General features: G+C 42.6%; 1 protein-coding gene across 1 annotated transcript in view; it reads right to left on the bottom strand.

Annotated features, from left to right (window-relative positions):
• Positions 1 to 7,580: 7,580 nt before the first annotated feature.
• The window catches only part of LOC144753601 (uncharacterized), a 113,874-nt gene continuing 105,362 nt past the window's right edge, over positions 7,581 to 16,092 (bottom strand). The window contains exons 7-8 of the mRNA XM_078641242.1: positions 10,852 to 11,019; positions 7,581 to 8,911 (exon numbers count right to left, since the gene is read on the bottom strand). Of these exons, the coding sequence (XP_078497368.1) occupies positions 7,872 to 8,911; positions 10,852 to 11,019 (1,208 nt within the window). The 3' untranslated portion in view covers positions 7,581 to 7,871. The remainder of the gene's footprint in view (positions 8,912 to 10,851; positions 11,020 to 16,092) is intronic.

Genomic DNA, 16,092 nt, shown 5'->3' with positions numbered 1-16,092 from the left:
TCATGTAAATACTGCTGAAGAAACACCAGTTCTATGCAACATGCATTGAGGTTCAATTTATGTGTGGAAACTGTCTCTCTAGGAAAATATGGGGCGATTGGTGTAAAAGATATAAAAATACTAAAATTAATCAATATACAACATTTTGGAGCCCTCCTCCCTTTCCTACCATTTTGTATGAATGCACATGCTATAAATGGTTTATAAGTGGAATGATGAGTGCCGCTCAGCTCTTTGCAAACCATGTATTTCAAACATTTCCGAATTTAGAAAAGAGTTTGATTTGCTGCAACATCTTCTAATAGGTGCAGATCTGGGACTATTTCAGAAGGAATGAAAATTGAAATATATATGTCTAGATAGGCCTGATCTGTTAGTGCGTGTATATTTAGATAATATTAAAATTATTGTTTTAGAATTTATGGTGTACTGTCCACCTCAAGGGAGTATGATTTAGTATGTTTAGCGGCAAGATGGTCAGCAAAGCTCAGGACAACTATTAATTCATATGAAATTGAACAAGCATTTACAAGGGCTTGCTGACAGCTAATATCGGCTAGACTTAAATTTAAAAATTTAAAACTGTTTGTGTGTTACATTATAAGCTATCCAAACGGCCGCGGTGCGGGACGGAGAATGCATACATCATAAGTAAGTTTGCTAGCTGCCCAGTGCTGTATGAATATTGGTTGGAAAGTGCTGTTTGTTTATATCAAAGGTTTAATACCGCTGTTGAGCCCAATGCCTACAACATTATGTTGAGTACTAAACTGAGTGTGCCTCACTGATATACACGCATCGTTTTTATTGATACTGTCAAAGCCAGACTATGTATTGCCAGAGAGTGAATAAGTCCATTTCCACCTTGGATGAGCAATTGGTGGGCCCTTATGTGCCAGGAACTACGAAACTGAATCTGTCATTTTAAGGGTAAAAAGAAACAAGCATTTACAATGCAATGGTTTTGCCTTTGTTAAAGTTAGAGCTATTGGCATTGCTCTTGACACTCTGAAGCTCCACTCTGCACTCTGAAGCTCCACTCTGCACTCTGAAGCTCCACTCTGAAGCTCCACTCTGAAGCTCCACTCTGAAGCTCCACTCTGAAGCTCCACTCTGAAGCTCCACTCTGAAGCTCCACTCTGAAGCTCCACTCTGAAGCTCCACTCTGAAGCTCCACTCTCCACTCTGAAGCTCCACTCTGAAGCTCCACTCCGAAGCTCCACTCTGAAGCTCCACTCTGAAGCTCCACTCTGAAGCTCCACTCTGAAGCTCCACTCTGAAGCTCCACTCTGCACTCTGAAGCTCCACTCCGAAGCTCCACTCCGAAGCTCCACTCTGAAGCTCCACTCTGAAGCTCCACTCTCTCCACTCACAAAGACATCACTTCATCCATCCAAAAACACCAACACAACCTTTTTCGGTGACTTCTATCGCCCAACAACACAAGCTCAAAAAAAATTAATAAATAATACACACACACCCTTTAAACCTCATCTAAGCACTCGGTAATAGAGCACACCACCTGTCAACACACCACAAAGGTCACTTTTCAACCTGGTCTTTTTAGAATCCCAAACAATCCAACTCAATGCAAATCATCCATACTCCTGGACGGGACCTTCCAAGACTTCTCTATCGCCATCTTAATGCATAAACTCAACTCTCGTCCTGCCAATTCAACATCCAATGCCAACACCCTTTTAAAAAAGTTCTTGAAACACTCTCAACATACACACTCCTACAAAAACATGCAACTGCAAGCCAAAACCATCAGCAACCTGGATAAAACCTGGATAAAAGGACCGGGCTGACAATATATGCTCTATCCACAGACAGAAAAGAAAAGGGAAGAAAAACAGAGCTCCTGATGACCTCATGATACTGGAGTCCCCCTACTCAACATGGAGACTGCTCATCACACCAGCCAAAGGCAAATTCTATACTATCAACGAATCCACCAACAGAAGCTGATCACTTTTCAAAACAACCAAACACTGCATCATCCCTCTGAATACTCACTTATCTCACACTCCACAGAAAAGTGCCATCAAATTACTCTCTTCTTAAGTCAAACATACAGATCTGACAGTACATAAAGACCAAGCATGCTTCTCCTAATACACCCATCCATTCTCGTAGAATGCCACAATGGCCATCCTTCAAATCCCTCAGAACTCGCCAACATACTCAATTCCCTCAAAGCCACTTCCCAAAAAGAGTAGGTCTAACTTTTGTCCTTCATCAATGCACTCTCCAGGGAACTGCTCCGAGTCACTTCTCAGAAGCCCTCAAGACAGGTCAGACCCTTCCACTCCTAAAGAAACTACATTAGACCCTCACCAGATACCAGCCCATCAACCACCTACTCCTTATCAGCAAGATCACTGAAAAAGCACATTTAACTCCAAGATCACTTCAATGCTAACTGTTTCTAGCGGGGCTACCAATCTGGCTTCAGCACGAAGATCACTACTTTACGCATTGCAGACAACCACAAATGAAGATGCAAATGCCTCTGGATATGGCTGGACCTCTCAGCTGCCTTCAATAGTCAACCATCGAGCCTTCAACTGTCTTGGATGAGATTCACTGGAAAACTGCTTCTCCTGTTACCTTTCTAATTAACACCAGTTTGTTTGTATGGCCATCTCCAGGTCCTAAAAGATCCCAACCACCTAATGAGTCCACCATGGTTCCATACTGTTTTGTCATCATCAACCTCTATATGGAGCCCCTTGTGGCTTTATTCACAAAAAATAGCATTAAGGTTCACGAATATCCCGATGATACACAACTCTAACTGAAAGTCTCCTCTGCACCATACATTGAATGCATCAAACACTTCCTGGAGCATCTCATCTAGAACGAATTGTCAAGTACTCATCTGAAGCTCAACCCATTCAAGACATAGCATCTGCTATTTGCCAACAAATAGCAAGAAAGAGTACAAAAAGAGAAAACGTTTCTTTCAAGAAAACTAACTTCAAAACTGGTGTAGGGATAGTGGTAACATCCAGCTCCATTTCCTCCCAAAGTCCACATTGACACCCTTTAAAAGCAATTTAAATGCCAGAGCACATCCACATCTATGGCTTAAATTAATAAGATAGTAAAAACATTTTTTTCCCTAGAAAACCAAATCACACATATGAGTCTTTCAACCACCTGACAGCACTCTTATCACAACTCAGACATCTACGGTCATAAATCTGCACCACATCCACATTGAGTTTGCCCTAAACTTCAATTGTATAAAGGATAACATGCAACAACCCATTATTATAAAGTGCTCACATGGGATAATGTAAACTGCTGTTTACCACACATTTAAAAACATGCAATATTAAAAGATGGAGGCTCAACACATCCCCACTCCCTTCCTCTGTTTGCTCTCTTTCCTTCCATCCTCTCTATATCCTTTTCTCAGACCTCTTTCTCTTCACCTTTCTCTTTTTCTCTCCCTCTTAAAGCCTCACTCTGCTGCACTTAACTTTGGGGAAATTAGGGAAAGTAAAGAGGCACCAAGCACTGGGCTTTCAAAATCGGACTCCAGTGGTTCCAGCCCACAGGGGAAATGCCAGATGGATTAAAAGACCAGTCTGGCCTTTAGATCATTTAGCGTGGTGTCGAGTTCAAATAAATGGCTGAAACCAGAAAAATATTCTGCAACTATTTTGTTGTTCTTTCCCGTTCACGTTACTGCATATACAAAAGCACACACACTTTAAATAAAGAAATGAATGCAAGTGAAAGTAACCCAATCTAACTCGGTTAATGCAATCCCTGCAGATGTTTGTGAGGGTAATCAGAGGGTCACATTACTGAATCCTCGTTGATGCAATGGGGAAGTGTGACTTGTGTGTTTATAGTGCTATAAAGTCTAAGCCTGTGACAGAAAGCACCGAGTGGATACATATATACAGACACATTCATATTTATATATTTGAAAGTCAGCATTACATACAGTATAAGGGTAGGCTGTTGCACATTGATTTAGTCTTTAAAAGCAATTGTTTTAGCTTATAGTATATATTTTAGCAATAGTTACTCAGACCGTGCCTAAAGAATTTTTTTTATTTAAGTGTTGATTAAACAATGAATTGCAGAACTCAGCTGATAACCCTCTTACCTTATCTCTCAAGTAGAATAAATCTTTATCACCATGAAGCTTCAATGACTCCATAAATAAAAAAGTGTGTACAGGCACCCAAGCAGCATTTGCACTTGGTGATTAACCAATTACACATATTTACGTTTCTTTGAGGTACAAGCAAGGCCCAACTATCTGTTCCTCTCTTAGCTTCATAGCACACGAGATGCATCACCCTCTTCATTATCAGTCAGATACAACACAAGGTCCGCATTAGCCATACAGGAATGGTTGTTTTTAACTAAACAATCAGAACTGTTGTTGTAAAATTATATAGCATGGGCAGTCTCCATATACTTCAAAGTATTGGCCCAGGAGAAAGAGGAAAGGAGCCAGGTTCATGGAAGCCATCTAGGAGATGGCCTAGAGGATGGGGGCACAATGTGAGTGTGAGGGGGTGGACTCCGGGGTGTCATTCTTACCTGCTGTGAGGAAACAACAGCGACCAGACTCTGTCTCAAGCGGGGAACGGACTACGAGGGTCGGAAAGGAGGATAGCCACACCCACCTCATGTTTACCCACAGCCAGACGAGGAGCCAGGAAGGGGAGGAGCTAACCCAAGAAGCAGCGTCTCGTAACCACTAAAAATCGACTCACCTGCACCTTGCGACGGCGGCACTTCTCGATCGGTCTGGGAGGCGAGCAGCGACAGGCTGGGCAGCCCAGACAGAGCGGCAGGTTGGAGAGGCACTTCTCCGGTCTCCCCGCGGGCGCCGCCATAGTGCTTGCCGTCTTCCTCTCCTTCTTCCCCGGGCTGCGGGGGGCGGGCACTTCCGGCCGGCCGCGCTAGGATTGGCCGGCCGGCCAGTCACGGGGTTAGGAGAGACGCAGAAGTGCCGGCAATGCCGGACCAGACACGGGGGCGTTCCCGGCGTCCCGTGACGTCGGCAAAAGGCAAAGAATGTCAGGAACGCCCCCGTGTCTGGTCCGGCATTGACGGACAGGCCCCTCGTCCAATGGCAAGGCTCCGTTTACGGAGCCAGCCAATCAATGACGAGGGCCGACCCAAAGCACCCTACAGTTCTCAACAGGATTTCGCCTGCGCGAAAAGCTGCGCAGAGCGCAGCTTTCGCTAGGCAAAACCTAAAAAGGGCCCAAAAGATTGTCTGTAACATGGGAGCAATTATTTTGGGTATATACAGTGGCGTAGCTAGAGCTTTTACCGCCCAGGGCAGTCCCTGAGTTTGCCGCCCAGTGACAGCCAGTGCAGGTAAGAGCAGGGGAGGGAGTCGATAGACCATAACGAGGGGAAATACAAATAAAAAAAAAAGAAAAAACGTACTTTGCGCTCGCCGAAATAGCTCACCTCATCTGCCGCCCCACAAAAAGCGACGCCTGGGACGGACCGCCCCTAGCTACCCCACGAATATACGTAAGTAGTCTGTTATTGGTTTATGATATTACCAGTTGTCATAAGTTGTGTGATAATTTTATCTCCCTATTAGCAAGCTGTCGCTAACAGCAGTTAGCGACAGCTTGTAGGCGATAGCGAGCGGTTTGGGGCCCACTTTGCATGTCAGCGATATTTATCGCTAATGACATGCAAAGTGGGCGTACCCAACCTGTTAGCGACTGAAAGCAATCGCTAACATCGCTATCGCCTATTATCAACGCAGGCGTAACAATGGAAATATTCACGCTAAGCGCGAATATCTCCAAAACCTAATGCCTGCTCAGACCAGTTCTTAGCCTGTATATCCAATGGGAGGTGGATAATCAGGCTAAGACCCTGTTAGCGATAATGCCTGAATATCGCTGGATTACCAGCGATATTCATGCATTTCGCCGCTATCGCCGGAAATTTGATCGCTTTAGAGATAAACGTTGCTAATAGCACATTATCTCTGCGATAAAATCCGGCGATGCGCGGCGATAAAAAATATGTTGCTAAGCTTATTTAGAAATAAATATCGCTTGTTGTAGATAATATGCCCCTAAAATTCTATTCTCAAAGCCATTGGAACTACCAATAGAGCATGCCTTGTGAACGTGTCCACCTCAATGAAAAATCCCTATGCCGCATGCAAACACGTTCCTTCCTTCTTGCTCACCACCCTCCTAAACTTGATTTCAACACTCCTAATACTCGTCATAACTTTGCGGAAGACTTCATCTTGCGGTAAATCTGATTAATAGCCAGTGGTCTGCCATTCCCCACAGAGTAGACCTAAAAGATGCACACCTGACTAGCATGCTAAAGCATCACTCATTAATAGAGTTTGGGACCTTTGTGCCCCTCAAAGCTCTATGTGCACGTACTTCTGCTTTCCATTTGCTGATCTGCATAACTATTGCCATCAAAACACTTGCGCTAACACTCTTCACTCCACGCAAATCTTGCATTCTTTTGCATAAGTTCCCCAAAGAAAGGGTACTACGAAGTAACTGTGGAACAAATTTGGTATGACTTTCAGCTATTCCCAGAAAATAACTTAATGTTTCTGTGCATTGGGAGCCTCTCCTATGTCCTTCACCTAAATCTTGTTGGGTTGTATTGCTTCTTAGGGAAAAGGGTGACTTGGACAATCTACCACTCGTACTTTTACCCTTCAGAGTCATTCATTTTGCTTTCAAGATCATCAAAAAACTCTCCAATCTCTCATCTTGAAACACTCTGTTTTTGACATACACTAATACATCATGTTGAAAACGTGGCTCTCTATCCTCACGTAAATAGGGTATCTGTCATTTGTTTGACCGTGGTCAAACCTAGGTTAGATAAAATGGTATTCTTCTGCAACAGTAGGATCCTTTCAGAGCGATAAAATATATCAGGTGATACTAATCTTTATGCAAGACACTTTTGTGGTATGCAAATACCATAGCTAGGGTGGGATTCATACCTGTTTCCTAAAGTAACAAAACATCCCTGGTATGTTTAGCATCAAATCTTGATACTAAGGTCATGGAGGTCATCACACATCCAGAGTGTTCATTTGGATTTATTTGGTCGAACCACCGGCTCTATACATTTTGAACTTTTTATCTTTTCTGTTATGTCCTCCTTGCATAAATTCTCCTTCACCTCATTCCTCAAGCACTCCAAGCACTAAATGGCTGCTTGGGTGGGCATACATTTTAAGCATTATCTTGTGGACTTCAAGTCCTACTAAACTATCAATGAAACCATTAAGGAAATAACTCCAGGCAATCTCGTTATTCGAGGCCTCACTATTGATTATTCCCAATACTTTCATTGCATAGACTTAGGTCATCATCTAGTGCATAGGCATCAGTTTTGGTCGGAACACACATTCTTGAGCACCACTATTGATAGTTTCACCTAGAGTCTACAGAGGAGACACTAATAATGAGCCTTTTACATCTAAGGTGCTCCCTATATAAACTGCAACAAACTGCAGTCTGTTTGCAAACGCATACTAGGTAATAGAAGTTAATCTACCTAGAAAGATACACACATATACATGATTTTTAAACGTCACCTGGCATTTTATTGGCACTGCACATTGCATTTTTATATAAAAGGTAAAATACAAACGGTGAAGGCTGCACAGAGGTTGTGCACTTCACTGGTTGTCAGTGCATGAAGATGAAGATATGAATACATTCATTGCTGGGTGATATGGAGTGGATCATGTATACAACATAAAAAACATCACTAAATTACTCATAAGTAAATGTAGGGGTCTATGCACATGACTAGAGACTGGCCAGACGACCCCCAAATGATTTAAAGCTGCAAGGATGTGACGTTCTGCTTTAGCCACAGCGGATTGGTGCATCAGCGCTCACAATAATCTCGGCCACTTGCACCCCAATATATTCCCCCTTTACATCTTGAACATTGATGGTGTCATCTTCAAAGATAGTTCTCATTTTTCCTGTCCAGGGTATGTCAGCAGTGTACCGCGTTCCTATGACAAAGTATTCCACAGAGTACTTAGGCCTAGCTTCAAGTTTGGCATTAATACTGTCAGTCCTTGATTCCATCCGCCTACCTGCGGTACCCACAGTGAAAGTGGTGGTGACAGAAGTGGAAACAGACATGTCTCCAAGACCTGGGATGCCTGCACTTACCTCAACGGAAACTCCTATCTCAATGGAAGATTCAAAGCTCCAGCTAGATTCTGTTTCAATAGTAAAGGACAACTGCCTTTCAGCATAAACAGGTGGGCTATCTTTGGGAGCAGCACAGTTCTGCACTTTAGTTCTGGCACTCAATTCTAAGGGCTCCGTTCTCAATATTTTCTTATCATTGAAGTTATATTTAATATCATAAAGGACTACTTTTTTGGTGGGCTTACTATTATGGACTAAAACGTACTTGCTCTTCAGCACGTATGCTGGGATATCCATGTCCCCGTGCCTTTTAATACCAGACATAGCATTGAGGGTTTGACCTTCTGGATTTATTGGAGATGCTTTCCAGATGCTGACATCATCCCTTGCCCCACTTCCACCATCATTCCAAACCCAGGTCCACTGTGCCGGAGTTACATACTCTGCTTTAACACAGCGGAAGTCATCAGAAGAAGGAGCTGCATAGTTCCCTGTAGCTGCATAGCCAAGGGCTACATAACCGGATGGACACACAGGACGCCAAATGGCACCAGCCCTATTAGCTCCCGAACCCCTATCTGTCCAAACCTGGACAAAGGAGGTAGGCTTCACCAGAGTCCCTGCCTTAATCTCCTTTGCAAATACTCCAGATGGCTTATTGTAATTATCAACGGCGATGTGGCCCAGGCTGCAGCAGTGGTCAACTTTCCAGAAGGAGACATCTCGATCTGCTCCACTCCCTAAAATACAAGACAAATACACTTGAGTCCAAAGCTCATACATCCATACTCATACTGCAAACGTCCTTTATGTAAGTCCTGGCTGTTTTAAGAAGCTTCTCTTCCATATTTTAAGGCTTCCAAACCTTTTAATTACCGTTAAAGATCACATAATTCCTCCTTCATTGTGTAATTTTGCCAGTATGGCAACAAGGATTGTAAGCAATAGGAACTCACAATAGGGGTACGACTTGTGAACCTCAAATTTAGGAGATGTTCTTTAATTTTTTTTTTTTATGAAATGGTAAATAAGGGTCAAGAGGTAAGAAACGCTCAGAGTGTGCATACCTAGTAGACCATAACTGTCAAATACAGTTGCTCATTATTTGTGTCAAACCACAAGTTTGTAAAACCCACACTTGACACATTGATCTTCATTTCACCTTTGGACCTGTGTTGTTTTTTGTTTTCCCTTTGTCTAAACAGTGAATTATCCTCTCTTGGTGGAAACACACTTGCAGATGACCTAGAGGCCCGCAGCATATCTTCTAATTTAAATTTCACATATTTAGAATAAAGTAATGCATAAACAACTCTCATTCAGGCCTAATACCTGAGAACCTTGCCCAACTTGTCTGTGCACCCCTCCATAACTCCTCTAAAGGGAGCATGCATTCTCGTCCCAGGACATAAAAATATGCAATACTATTCTCATCAGACTATTTTACTGACGTGTTAGAATTCTTTCTTTTCCATCTAATGTTTGCACAATTCTTAATTTGTTTACTTGCCTTCAACCTCTTTGTTTTGTATTCTCTTTAATCTTTTAAGACGGGCTCTCTTCTTGGGATGAAAAGGCTCTTTGAAATATGTGTTTACAATCATTCATCCTTGGGTTAGTGAGAATTTTATGATTTGCTCTGATGTGCCTTTCCTGCTCTACAGCCCAACGCACAATTCATGCCCCAGATGGGAGCCATTTTTAAACATAGACTGTCTCGCAGTGCAGCTAGAAGTGGCCTAGGGAGCAAGCATTGTCAAATGAAGATAATGGTAGCACCAACTCCAGGAGGCTTGTGTGGGCTAAAGCAGATCCATAAACTTGCATTAGAATTTGACTTAGTTATCCCTTCATCTAAGCGACTGATGAAATGAAAATAGTCTAAAGTACTGAACCACAACAGTATAAATAAAATGAAAGTAGTGGGAGGTTGTGCCCTCCTCTGAAGGTGTTAGTTACAAGATGGCAGATCCCACTGAAATTCACAAGAGCAACTTATCTTGGAAGATTTGCTTTATGGAGACATGCTAGAGAGTTAGCAGATATGCATATTGAGTATGTGGAGTGGACTAACTTGGAACCTTGGGGAAGTGGGACGGTATGCACTCATAAAGATATTTAACATCAGTAAACACTCTTCTGAAAAACTGTCTATCTTTGGCACTTCTACTTATCTGTGTTAGACACTTTGATGAAGCGGCGAGCAGGAAAGAACAGCCCCCTTCATCACAGATAAAATATCAGCACACTGTATAAAAGAGCTTCAATGGTCACAAAAGAAAAGACCATCAGCTTCCTCAATGTCTGCTGTGAGACAAATACTGCATCAAAATCTTAAAACTCACACAAACACGCTGATACCTATACTTATTCATGTAGGATAGACTGCTTGACTAGATGCTAGTTACAGAGTGCAGTTTTAAGCGAATAATAGGCCCACCAAACGAATCAAAGGGCAAAACCTCTGGCCAAACTGATGCCTCTGAAAGGACTGGGAACACATTATTCATGTGTCAAAATTTTCTAACACGTGACTGGCTCTTCACTAACAATAGGAGGCAATCGGGGTCAGCAGAACGTCAGAAAATTCCCAACGTCCCTATATGCAAGCCCTCATCTGCTGTATTTAATCTGTGCAATGACCAAGGATTTATAGTGACCTTAAACACCTGCATCTTACCTTTGTCATCCCAGATGTTGACCATGTCTTGTGTCTGATAAAGAACCAGAGCAATGTCTGCAGAGTCGCCTTGTGAAGGGATTGTTATTTTATCAGATTTCAGGATGTACGGAGTATCCGACGGTCTGTTATAGTTGCTTACGGATAAGAAGGACTCAGAAGTTAAACCTTTAAATGGAAAACATAGACGATGCAGGTTAATTTCTAATCGTTCAACTTTGTCCCCAAAATGCTGACAGTTATAGAACATTCCTCATTTGCCTAGAATAGGCAAGATGTTATTGTGTGGGCCAACTTTGAAGCAAAGGAAAGACACTGAAGTAATTATGGGAAGAATACTACTTTATCACCCACAAACTTTGTAAGTGCTATACCAGTTCTGAATGGCTGGTGGGCTGACTAGAACTGTCAATGTTGGTGAATAAAACCTGGTCTCGACTGGCAGGAATATATGACTACTTTTACTTTGCAGAAGCGCTGTGGATTGGGGAGATGTCTGCTTAACAGGGCTGGACTGGGAACCAAAAAGCAACTCTGGTAAATATGATGAAATCATTCTAGACTGCACAAAGCAAGCAAACGAATATAGATTTCTAAGTACCATTCTACAGAAATGGCATAGCAAGAATATCAGAAAAAGGAATATCCAGAAAGTTAGTAAAATGAGCTAAATATAGGTTGACTATTCTGTAAAAAAAATGACAAACTATTAGAGTTTTTTCATTTCAAAGCAAGCAACATAAGGTACACAATCAAGGTTAACATTACTCTGTCAGGAGTTTACATGTACTGTCAATAATCATGGCCATTACTAGTCCCATTCTCCACTACTGTTCCCCTTTACATAGAAGACACATTTTCATTAGGCCTTGTCGGCTGTCCGATCGCCCGGTTCACTGTCCAAAGACCATGGCTCCCAAAGTACAAATCCAGGAAGCTACCCCAATATTGATAACATTACCTCCGGGTCTTTTTAGATTTGGTATATTTTACTCCACATATATGTATCTTCCCCATCCCCGTCCAAGTCTAATTCTCTAAAATTGGAGCTGTATCACTGACAAGGACAGGAGCAGCGCTCTCAAAACCCACTGACCCGAACACAACACAGTATCCAAAAGCCATCAAGAGTTTCAATAATTGGATTACGTCCTGTGTTGACTCCCTGCCCCAACCCCAACCCAGCAATACAACACGATCTAGATCCCGATCCCAGGCTAGTTGTTACACGGAGTAAGGAACTCAGACTGATGAATATCCACAACATACAACTGAAGCACAAATGGATATTGAGCCAGGATAATGTAGACAGGAGCATGTTCTGATGTGCCATGAGAAGCTACTAACAAATGATAAGGACCACAAAGCTCTAGTATATCGCATCAATGCCAACACCAACAGAAGCAATAATATCTTTGCCATGGTGAAGAATTTCACCTCACCAGTGGCCTCTTCCATCTCGATGACATTCTTGAAGGACCTCTGCCACAATATTCCTCAATTCTTAAGCAACAAAATTACTGCCATTTACTGCAACTTCAACCCACAACTGGACACAACACACCTTGCTAAATGCCTGCAGATCTTAGGCAGAAAACCTGTGCTAACCACATTGCCCATTATCACCCCAGAAGAAACTGCTGTCACCATGAAGTCCAGCAACACAGGGGCCCAGTCAGACTGCTACCCTCACCTCACCTAATACAGAGAACTGAAACCCATTGGCACCAGGATAACGGTCATTCTGAATGCCTTCACCGCTTCTGCAACCTTCCCAAGTGCTTGGAAATTTGCAGCTGTACTCCGATTGTTGAAAAGACCCTCAGAGGAACCTTCAACGTACACCAACAATAGACTGCTCTTACTGCAACTATTTCTGGCCAAGATCTTAGAGAAAATCTTCAACAGACACATCACCAAATATCTCAGTGGCCACTAACACCTCAATACCACTCAGTCTGTTTTCAGACCTTAACACAGAATAGACATTGCCCTCATCACTGCCAGAGTAACATCCACATGACTCTGGATAGAGGAGACATAGAAGCCCTCCTCTTTCTGGACCTCACTGTCTCCCACCCCATCCTCATCCAACGCCTACACGGCATCGTAATCGAAGAACACGCACTCTGATGGATTTGCTCCTTCCTGACTGGAAAGAGCCAGTCAATCAGCCTGGCACCGTACACCTCAGACACTAGCGACCTCTTCTATGAGGTTCCGCAAGGATCCTACATAATCCAGACCCTCTTCAACACATACATGATCCCTCTAGTCAGCATCATCCACTCTCACAACATTAAGTCCCCGTCTAGACCAATGACTCACAACTCATTCTCTCCCTCCCAGACAAGACACCCAGTACCCAGATCAAGTCCAATGCCTGCATGAGTGCTACACACATGAGCCTCCTCAGTTCTTGAAATCCACAAATAGTTGAAGATCTGTTTTTTTAAGGAGCCCCACTAGCCATAATTTTGCCTCATATATGTTCAGCACCAGGATGCCTTACCAGGTAATAGTGTGCTTTGCACAACTGTATACCATTACATAAGATACATTGACAATATGAATATATCTAAGGTATGTAGATGTGAAGTAAAGATAAGCAAGTATTTATATACCCATTTATTCTTATTTTCATAGTGGTCGATATTCTGACATACAAACCTCCAACTTCAAAGAAAGTTTTGAAAATGTGCAGCTGATCAATGCATGTTAAAACACACATTTTTTAACACAATGTTAAAAGAGCATTTTGCAACAATTCTAGAGAGAAACTAAGTGATCAACTCCAAAGGAAAAAACAGTAAACTATGAATATTCCTTTAAGGAATTTCTGAGCATGACAACAATATGTTTCCTCTCCTCCATTTGACATGGAGCATGTAAGTGGGAAACTGCATGGGCACAAGAAGGAGCACTCTCTCTGCCCAAAGTGCCAAGGGAGCTCTTATTTATTTCTTTAAAAAAATATAAGATTGCATCAAATGTAGTTCCATGAAAGAAGGCCTCTATGTTAAAAAATGAAATAGCTTAATTGCACCTAAGGTACTGGTAATTTTAAGTTCATATACATTTTTATTAGCACTTATTTTCACCCGCACAACTAGTACAGACTTCTGTGTGGTAAGAATTTTTTTGAAAACCTTGGAAACAAAAAAAGAAACTATCCCTTCCCCCTACACTCAAACATTGCTTCCTCTTATGAACCCCCTCACCTTATGATGTGCCTCCTGTCCAAGCAGCAAGTCTTTTGAGTTCATGACTGCACAGCCCAATGTTGTTAAATCATAGAATAATAACTATCTAATTTGGAGCCATCCAAAATGTTCAGGGCTTTTAGGCTCTTGAGGCAAGTGAGTTTTTTACAGTCATTACTAAAGAAGTCTAGCAAGCATCCCTATTGTTTGGAAAAGTCTCTTTCCATTCCCATTGTTGCTGTGGAGAGCTACTCCATGCCCAGGTTCAACCATAGTTACTCCAGACATTTATTCTCCAAAGGTAGTTGTTGTGGCCCCCAGAAAACCAGGATCGACTGTTTGGCAGCTGTGCTCTCGCGGCTGATGGGAGTGCAGGGCTGGACATTGGTAGACTTGTGTATACTGGGTCTGTCCACCTTACTCAAAAAGACTAAAGTGATGCAGCGCTTTGTCAGCCTTTCACTGCTCCTGGCCAAATGATTCATTATGCAGCAATAGGAATCTCCATGGGCTCCTAGAATAGGGCCTTGGGGGAGGAGGTGCTGGCGGTGGGGCACAGTCGAAGGTGAAGCACTAATCTCTTTTGATTGGAATGTCCTACTCAAACAGTTTCGAGTACAAGTATCTGAGAAATCATGGGGATGGGGTAAACTCTACTAGTCCACTGGCATCAATAAGGTTCACATGGGAAATCTTAGAACTAAGGGTGATGCTGATAGACACATATGAGACCGTGCAAGTGCTGTCGTTTCAGTGCTGTGTCCATATCCCTATGGGGGATTACCCTCCCTTCCCTGATATTGAACTAATTCTGCATATATTAGTTGGGAGGCACTTACTCAGACATGCTGACACCTTCTGGGTTACATTGGACCCCTTAAGCGCCCTGTTGTTTAATTATTGCTGTAAATTGTGTTACACAGTAAAATCAATGAAAATGTTTTAAAAAGAAATTATAAATAAGAGATAGGAGATAAGGCGACCTCAGTTAGAATTCTGATGCTGGATGTGCTAGATATGTCTCAGTGATATCACTTCGGGGCATTTGGCTAGAGCAGATCCAATGAAAGCCACCACATTTGTCAATACCAGAGCACAAAAGTTTGTCAATCTGGGACAAGACTAGAGCACATCAGTTAGTGATCCCTCTTCCCCACATCCCCTCCAGAATGCCGGACTCTTCCCACTTCCCATTTTCGCCAGTCACATCGGAGTATAATGTGATGCATATAGTATGTTCAGTAGGGTTTCCCTGCCCCCTGCTTCAGAGGCAAAATTGTTAGCTTGTTCCAATATTTCCCCTCATTGCTTCTGGTCTAATGTTATACACTGTGCCTTTTCCCAAGAGCGCTGGGATGGGAATGTATCTTTCCCTGCTTAAGAATCATGTTAGAAATGGGGTCTCTAGTTGGCAGAGGTTTGCACCCTGTCCAAGTAGGGACCACCACTCAAGTGAGGGTAAATCAGATACATATCCTATATTAACTTGCGCTTACCCTCCGGAAGCTTCGCACAAAGCAGCGAGGCTTAACTTAAGAGGCAATGTGTAAAGAAGTATTTGTGCACACTTTAATTTCAGTAACGCAGTGAAAACACCACACATAGACTCCATATAAGTTTAACAAAATAGAGAATAATAATCTCATTAAAACAAAACCAAAGCAAAAAAATCCAATAAGTAGAAGTCGAGATATTAATTTTTAAAGATTAAAGGCAAAAACAGTTCTTAAAAGCCAATAATGGTCATCAAGTTGGCACTTCGTCAAAGTTGGTTTTCTCCCACAATTAGGCTGATGCACCAGTTTTGAAGCAAAACAGCTGCAGAGCCCATTTCTGAGGCCTAAGACTGGAGGGGGACACATCAGGCAAGGGTAGGACTAACAGATGGCTGTGTCCAGCAGCACCAGCTGAGTGTCAAGAAGTCTCTTGTGTCCCTGAGACTTCTGAAAATATGGGTCAAGCCAGCATGTCCTTGGAGAATCTTGGGTTCAAGGATGTAGAGAACAGGTTCCAGTCCTTCTCACACCCAGGCAAGAGG

The sequence above is a fragment of the Lissotriton helveticus genome, chromosome 5_1, assembly GCF_964261635.1.
Source record: "Lissotriton helveticus chromosome 5_1, aLisHel1.1, whole genome shotgun sequence".
NCBI classification, from domain to species: Eukaryota; Metazoa; Chordata; class Amphibia; order Caudata; family Salamandridae; genus Lissotriton; species Lissotriton helveticus.
This window is presented reverse-complemented; position numbering and strand designations above follow the sequence as displayed.